This window comes from Papaver somniferum, chromosome 7 (genome assembly GCF_003573695.1).
Source record: "Papaver somniferum cultivar HN1 chromosome 7, ASM357369v1, whole genome shotgun sequence".
NCBI lineage: Eukaryota > Viridiplantae > Streptophyta > Magnoliopsida > Ranunculales > Papaveraceae > Papaver > Papaver somniferum.
This window is the reverse complement of record NC_039364.1, coordinates 10,067,850-10,076,750: the sequence shown is the minus strand read 5'-3', so window position 1 is coordinate 10,076,750 and position 8,901 is coordinate 10,067,850. Positions and strand designations below refer to the sequence as shown.

Sequence of the window (8,901 nt, the reverse complement as noted above, 5' to 3'; positions counted from 1 at the left end):
CCTATCCGAAGAAAAGCAAGAAACTTCATGTATATGTGCAAGAGTAAATGATGCATTGATGCCAGCAGCAAATAAGAGCATAAATGTTGTAACAATAGTCCACGAAGTACATCTCTTATGAAGATCGTGCAGTGAAACAAGTTTTCTGACAATCAGTTAGTTGATGAGCAGTAGTGCAATTCACTAATACTCCAAAATCAGAATCTAAACATATGTTTGCAATCAAATAACCTTATTTTCAATTTTCAATGCACCTCTACACAAATGTTCAGATTTAGGCAATGGTGGTGCATAATGGTGAAAATGGTGGTGGTAGGTAGATATGGTGGTGGTGCGCGCTGTCATACATTTTATACATGCGAAATTGCTTAAAAAAACAAATTTGGTATAAAATTAATCTTAAAACGTCTATAAAAGTCTAATACAAGTTGTATACCAAGAATTTAATCATAATCAAAATTAAATGCCCTCCATTTTTGTAATAATCGAAATCCATATTGAAATGTTTGCATTGTTTTTAAATATTGGCTTAGAGCCCTTTTTTCATGGTATGTATTTATCAATCAGTCTCTCTAAAACCCCAGTAATCTCTGTAAAATATTATCACCATTCATGGATTATTTCAACACTCTACCTTTAGAGACTACATCAGACATACTAATTCGTGTGCCCACTGAATCGGTTCTCAACTGCAAACTAGTCTCAAAGACATGGAATAGTTTGGTTCATCATCCATCATTTGCTAAGATGCACTTGTATCAACTTAATCATCCTTTTGGGTTTTCTCGCTTTGACTGATGAATTAGATGATTATGATGAGTTATATAATATTCTTCGTATAGATAAGATTCCTGTTAAGAATGGACAACTTCACTATTTTGAGTACAGTGAGAATCATGATCAGTCAACAACACCCATTCACATAATCACAAAGATTCAGTTTCCCGTTCCGTTTTGGGGTACTTGCTTTGTTGGCTCCTGTAACGGTTTAATCTGTCTTTCTAGAGGTCCATGTTGTGATATAGAAACTTATAAAAACGTTTGTATTTGTAATCCAGTAACAAGAGAGTATGTGTTACTTCCAGTTATTAAGAGAGATTCTAATATTGATCAGCATACTACTTGGACGAGCGGATTTGGTTACAGTTTGTTGACAAATGAATACAAAGTTGTAGGAATATATATGTACAAGACCAATTACGTAGAAGTCTACATTTACACTCTAGGGAGTGGCCGTGGATGGAGAAACCTAGGGAAGTTCAATTCTCAATTCAGCACACTGACAGGGAGACAAGGTATCTTTGTCCGTGGATCTATTTACTGGATGGGAACAAACTTAGAAATTATCTTGACCTTTGATTTGGTGGAGGAAAAGTTTGGTGAACATCTTTCACCACCTCCTTTGACAGCAGAAAATGTTTGGTGTATTAAAACAATCGGGATTTTGGATGGGTTTTTGTTTTTCGCTAATGGTCTATTTACTGAAGGAGACTATTCTAATGAAATATGGATACTGAAGAAGAAAAATGATAATGATGACATGCAAGAGCGAGGGGAACGCCGGTCATTGGGTTGGAGTAAAGAGTTTAGATTTGATGAAAGAGGCAAATTATTAGCCTTTACGAGGAGTGGCGGTGTTTTAACTCACATTGATAACTATCTCGTCATTTATGACCCAATAGCTTCATCCTCGAAAATCCTTGTGGATTATACGGAGCTATTTTGTCAAGCAGTCCCTCACAAGAACACCCTAGTTTCTTTTCAAGAGTTAGGTGAAGAAGATGCGAGGATAATGGAATCAGCCGATTCAGAAGACGGAGAACCATGACGAGGAGATCCTAGTTAAATACCTAAAGGCTATTGGCTATGTCTTAGTGACCCCTTAAGGCCATGATGAGCCTTTCAAGCCACTGTTATTCTGTCTTTATATCATTTACCAAACTTTATGAGTGTTTTTTCTTACTTATTTCAAGTTTGATCTATATTAAGTTATTAACCTTGCGTTTATTAGTTTCTATTACTGACTATATTTATCTTAATGGGAGAATATGATTTATACTTGAGTAACTTTTTTCATTTATGAAAGAGAGCCGAATAAGTAAATGCAGGCACAGTTGCGGGAAGTGAGAGCATACCGATTAGCTAGTACAAGGGAATATATCTTCATCCAACTGCAAAATTAGGGATGGATTTTTCACTGATCATTGACGTGATAATTTGTAGACATAGAAAATTTTGTGTATAATTTATACGGTGGAATATATCGATAATTAGGTGATTAGTTGATTGGAAACTGATGTTATAACATGTATAATGTAGGAATTATATTATTGTACTGTGTTTGTCATATGAAAAATCTGTACCCACGTGTACCAGACCATTACAATGGTCATCCATACATGATTTTACTATATTAATAATGAATCAAACTAGTGTACAATACATATCCATTTTGGCGTGATTACTTGATTGTATATTGGTTGTAGTGGAATTTTTTTCTTTTATGCTTTGATAGCTAATTATTCATGCGCCCTAATATTTATCGGGAAGAGTTTTCTTAGTTGTCCGGCGCAAGAATCATGGCTCCTGTTGCAATTACCCCCAACTCAGTTGTAGGTTGTGATTGTGCAGAGTTAAGGATTTTAGGAAGGGATTTATGGGTCAAACAGATAGCACTATACCATTAGTCTTACCAATTAGATTGAGTATATTGTTTGACGATTCTAAGTCTTTAAGAAAATTACTTTTCGAACTTTTGAGATACCTTGAAGAGTGTAAGTTTTCTAACTTTCTTTCTGCACTACTTCAAGCTCAGCTGAACTAAGTGCAATTAAAGAGTTGAAGCCGGTAACTAGGGATTTAGCTTCCCAACTCAAAGACTGTGAATCAGCAATTCGACTTCAACTATCTAGGAGATGAATGGCAACTGCCTGCAACGGCACATAAGATTTGTATTCCTCTTAATTTATGTTTTTTAATTAATTAACTTTGCCTCTGATTTTAATGGCAAAAGTTGCACGATATCTTAACCAACTTTTTATCTCATTATCTTGCTGTACACATATCACTTGAGTAATTAAAAGCAGCTCCATAACATGAACACTGACTATATGGTGGTTATATATGGGCTTTGATGTAGGGAAATTACTTAAAATGATGATATAAGCTAAAAGAGATGTACAAAAAGTCAATTACAAATACAATGTTTTATGTATCATTTTATTAGTGCAATTTTTTATACACTGATTATTCAATGAAGTTCATTGTGCAAAGAAACACTACCCATTTCTTTCCCTATTCTTGAGCATATATATTTTTAGCGGAGGTTATCAAACTACTCATCTAGCATAACTCTGGTTCGCAATATATATATATATATACCCCACATAACATTTCCATATAACTATGATGCAGGGAAAATGGGATCACACGTTGATTACTTACAGTCTTGGATTTGTGGTGACATGTCGGTGTCGTTCTCTCCAGTAAGTTTCACGACCTTGTCTCCTTTCTACTTTAAATTTCTTTGTATCCCGTCTATATAAAAGCGGTTGGTGTTTGCTGGCGTAAGTGGTGTATCATGTTCGTGACTCTTCTTTCATGTATCTATACCTTGTTTGCGCACCTTCCTACTCATGTTATCTTTTTGGTTTGCTTAGATTGTTTTTATTTACTTTGACGTAGAATTATGAAATATTTATGCAAATACTTTATGAAACCATTTTTTCTGAAAATGTTCCTCTATGTCTAAGCAAACCAAAAACATAACACGAGTAGGAAAATGTTCATAAACCAAATACTTTATGAAACCATTTATTAACTGGCGACACTTTCTTATGGAAAATGTTCCTCTATGTCTCCTTTAGAATGTTCCTCTATGAAAATCTTTTTGATCAACTAATCTAATAATGCTTTAATGTTTTTGTAGGGTGCTTGGAAATCAAAATCTATTTGGTTTTTTACCTTCAGAGGTTGTCAAACTTTCCTATCTGGAAACAGCGCAAGACTCACCGCTATATTTTAAAGAGCTCTTCTTATCCAAATGTAAGATTCCCTCTCATTTTATCCTAACTGGAATTTGTTGTATAGTTTGGATACAATAAAATATATTTCGGTAGCTAGCGGTAGATTAAACATTAAAACAAGATAGGTGTATTTTCTAATACACCAATTATATGAAGTGCATTGTTTTTTTTTTTTTTTGTGCTTATTCTGCACGGTGTATATTTTTGTACACCAATTATAGTTTAAGTTATAGGAAGGAAGGTATATAGTTGCAGTAAATTTTAAAACCTAAGGAGCTTCACTTAAAGATATGTCTAATTGTTTCTCGTTATATGTTTGTAACCTAGGTTATAGGCCATTCCCACTATTTATCTGTGATTAAATTGTTCTTGAATATAGATGTATCTTTCTAATCTACAAGGTAAAAAGTGGTTGAGATAAATATGATAGACCCTTTATTTTCCCCTAATGTTCCATTTAAACTAGTCAAAATGTTGCTTTAGCGCCTAACCTGACTCATAATTCTGCATGAAAAATGAATCTACACTATAGAATGAATGGTCGACGTCGACTACCACGATTGACTTCCACGTTTTCGATCATTATATATGGTCATTGGTATCATTATCAAGTCTGAGGTGTTTTTCATGACTTGGGTGGAGGTGAGTTGGTACTATCATCACTGATGTTTTCTCACAATGATATCTAAAAATCAAGGTTTATTAATTTTGTGGATGTGTACATGTTTGTACACTGAAATACTATATACTGGATATATTGTCTGATTGTTTGAGATTCGAATCCTGGTAGTTCAGAGTGTTTGTATATGAACTGTATTTTGTATACTAATCAGATATATGAATGAACACATAATTTTTTCAAGACCGTAGAAATCCGACTAAGTAGGTGTAGGTACTATAATGTTCAGTTTCTAGTTGAAGTTATGCATAAGTATAAGGGAGTTGATATTTGGTAGCATCTTTTAATGCATGGACGATTGAAAGTTGCGTACTTTGGATGGTATGTATAGTTGAGTAAAAAGAGATATACGATGTGTGGGACATTAGATTACTTAGCACCAGAAATGGGTCAGAACAAAGGTTACGACTACTTATGTAACACCCCGTGGTTTTCGCATGGCGCATGCTAAAAGATGCATCGTGGCTTGAGATGAAGCTTCATCCAAGCTTCGGTTGCGTAGGGAAAAGAACATTGGCTCTTGGACAATGCGTTGGCAATGTACAACCAACATGGCTGGACATCGGATTGGCAACGAACTGCCAACATGGCTAGACATCGGGTTGGCAGTGAACAACCAACATGGCTGAACATCGGGTTGGAAGCGGACAACCAACATGGCTGGACATCGGAGTTGGCATTGGCAGTGAGCACTTGTAGAAATTCCATGAAGACATATATAAGGAGGGGTACTTGGTTGAAGGTGCACATACGGACCATGCACCAAGTGAGATAGCCTTAGAGATGTACAACCATTATGGCTGGACATTAGAGTGGCCTATGGTCCAAAGACGGAAGTACAGCCATCACGGCCCTTCACATGACCTGGCTCAGGAAGTGTTCAGCCATCACAGCCGGACATCGCAGTTGGCCAGGGTGGTAAGGTGCATTCATCACGGCCTGGGGAGTTGATAAATGATTTTTTATCCCCAATTTAAGTTGTAAAAATGTAAAGTTAACATACATAGGGACGAGTATTTGGTTGAAGGTACATATTCAGACCATGTACCAAGTAAGCTTCATAGCTGTGAAGCCTTACCAACGGAGCGTGTTAAGAATGGACATTAGTATGCCATGCCGCAGACCAAGTATTCAACACTTGGACGCATTTTGACGGAACGACCTACACGGACTAGGCCATTACATTATTGTTCGACCACCGCTATGCAAACGAGTTGGCTTAAGCTTCTGTCCCTTCAAGGATGAACTACGGTCTGTGCTTGATCCCTTTAGAGTAGGAAGGGTACGTAGGAAGCCGCAATGAGTTGCATCATTGCCGGTCCAGCACGTTGTTTCTCATATCATTTAATTGTGAGATGATTGCGACATTCTAGCCTCTGAAAACACGGAAGCGATTTTAAAACAAGGAGAATCCACTCCTTAAAGTAACCGATAAAACACTCCTGTCCAGGAACAAACTCTAATCCAAGAGTAAAAGAAATTAACAATGGAGTTTAACCCAAATAACAACCAACTGGTTAATAATATTTCAATAGACGAGCTGGCAAGCTACTCTGACAAACAGAAAGAGAGACTACTTATAATCATCGAATAATTAGAACTTCCCATACGTGTGAAGTTTATCCTAACGACTTTGGCCCCTAAAGATACTTATATTTAAAGTTCCTTATCTTATTTGACTTGGATACTAACCAACTAACATATTCAAAGCACATCATAACAAAACAGATCCAATTATAGATATGGACCAACTTGCAAGACTGGCATAAGAAAATCCTCATATACGTCCCGTATCAGGTTTCCCTACTGCGATGAAACTCGTCTCGAGTTTATATTGGAAATGGCTCGTTGAAAATAGGATCTTGGTGCACCCACTAGAGACACAACCCGACCTCGAATTGTGCATTGGAATCACCAAGTGCTCGTGACACAAATTCAGCTTCAAGATTTTCATATGCCTACGCCGAATTGATATCGGGCCTTGCTTTTTCCAACTGCCACAGCAAAGAAACCTCCATGAATATTTCCACGCAAAGTCTTCACGGAATCCTACGGATGCAGGCGTACAGAACTTAGCAAAAGGATCCACACAATGATAGGCAGGAGTTAGAGCAACATCCATTTTTACCGAATCCTTGACTGAAACCAACATTCCACTCTCGTGAGGAACAGTAACCTCATGGGATTTTGGAACATACATGAAGTCTCTACAAGCATACATATGGAAAAACGTACCAACAGTTGCCTCCTCGAGTCCACTTAACTGTTTTTCCCTACTTTCTTCATCAACAGTTTGACATATGTTCTCAGTCTCAATGGGTTTTGCTTCTACTGTTGGTTTAGGACTTAGTATTAGAATTACCCTGGTCCTCCCCCATAAATTCATAAGCATTTCCCTGACTGTTACTAGCTGCGCCAACCTCAAATACCCATGGTCTACCCAACACAATATCAAAAACATCCATTTCAACAACCTCGCAAATGATTGAGTCGGAATAATACTTTCCAAATGAGAATGGAAATCTGCAAAATCCGACATAAGAAATCAATATGTTGTTTCCGCATTGAATTTTATTCGGATGTGGGTACCTATCCATTTCGAGGCCTAACGATTCTACAGTATTTAACGACACAAATTTTTCTTCGCAATCACCATCCACTATAAAACTGCAGATGTTCCCATTAATAATTCCATGAAACAAATGAGTTCTCTCCTATTTATTGTTAGGATTCTCATCCATTTCGCATCTCAGTTAGAGGTTCCATTTGAAGTCACTAAACAACATCTAAACTATGCTCTGTTGGTTGGGAAAACTGAGCTCAATAACGATGGGAAGGGTCAAGGCTTTAGTATTGTTAACTGGCAAAAGATGTAAAGGTTTTGATCGGTGGGTAAGTGTTTTATAAGTGGGTAATAGGCTGGATAAAAATTAACCAGTAATAACAGAAGCCCCAATAATTTATTTTTCTTCTCCTGAACCGAACAGACCTTTTTTTTTCAATAGTAACAAACCAGGGTTTCCAAAGTATATAAAATATTAACATCCTACGTGAATGGTACGAGATAATTACTCAACAAAAGTACACTGGAAAGCTGAATTGATGAGTTGGACGTCTGAACCTTGAATCAACAAAACGATGACAAGAACACAATCCAAGTTTCAATTGATCTCTTTTTTTATACAGGAAATGGGCTATATAGCCAAAAACACAAGTTTTCAGGGCATATGGACAAGTAAAAGTTTCGTCTGGGTCAAGTGGACAGTTCAACTTTTTAATTGAAACTCACCCAATTACCCTTTTGTAACTGCACGTTCTCCGTCTCCTCAACAAGACCACGTTCTCCTTCTCTCTTCAGATGAAAACCGTCAACATCCTTCTTCTTCATCTTCTCACAAACTAGAAGAGGAACAAATTCGTCCACTGTTTCCCTAAACCAAAAACCATCAGAAATCGATTTCCTCCACCGTCTCCTAACCATCAACAGTAACAGATTCATCAGAAACCATCCGAAAATCAGTTTCTTGCAATACTTGTTATGCATAACTGCTTATGCAGTAAAAGCAACTATGCATAACTGCGTAGCTTATTATGCATAACTGCTTATGCAGTAAAAGCAACTATGCATAACTGCGTAGCTTATTATGCATAACTGGTTATGCAGTAAAAGCAAACATGGTGAACTGCATAACTTATTATCTATCCTGCATGTTGCTTGTTATGCATATCTATCCTGCATGTTGCTTCAGAAAAAAAATTCTTACTCAAAATTAAAATATCAAATCAACAACAGCAAAGATCAAATTTAAAAAATCAAATCATATCTATCCTGCATAACATCTTAGGCAGATCCAAAATTAACTGCATGATTTGTTATGCAAATTGTTTAGAGTATCTGCATAACTTGTTATGCATAACTGGTTATGCAGTAAAAACAGCTATGCATAACGTTATGCATAACTGCTTATGCAGTAAGAGCAGCTATGCATAACTGCGTAACTTGTTATGCATAACTGGTTATGCAGTAAAAGCAACTATGCATAACTGCGTAGCTTATTATGCATAACTGCTTATGCAGTAAAAGCAACCATAACTGCGTAGCTTGTTATGCAGATCCAAAATTAACTGCATGATTTGTTATGCATTGTTTAGAGTATTTGCATAACTTGTTATGCATAACTGGTTATGCAGTAAAAA

General features: G+C 36.5%; 1 protein-coding gene across 1 annotated transcript; it reads left to right on the top strand.

The window, feature by feature from the left end:
- Window positions 1-281: 281 nt before the first annotated feature.
- On the top strand, window positions 282-1,828 carry LOC113294060 (F-box/kelch-repeat protein At3g06240-like). The gene is made up of 3 exons (XM_026542485.1): window positions 282-312; window positions 843-959; window positions 1,059-1,828. The coding sequence occupies exons 1-3, from the start codon at window positions 282-284 to the stop codon at window positions 1,826-1,828; spliced, it is 918 nt and encodes a 305-aa protein (XP_026398270.1).
- The last annotated feature ends 7,073 nt before the right edge of the window (window positions 1,829-8,901 follow it).

Coding starts and splice junctions, on each gene's coding strand:
- LOC113294060 (XM_026542485.1), top strand. CDS start 282: ATGGTGGTGCATAATGGTGAAAATGGTGGTG. Junction 313..842: donor TAATGGTGAAAATGGTGGTG/GTAGGTAGATAT, acceptor TTCTTCGTATAG/ATAAGATTCCTGTTAAGAAT. Junction 960..1,058: donor GTTTCCCGTTCCGTTTTGGG/GTACTTGCTTTG, acceptor TTTGTAATCCAG/TAACAAGAGAGTATGTGTTA.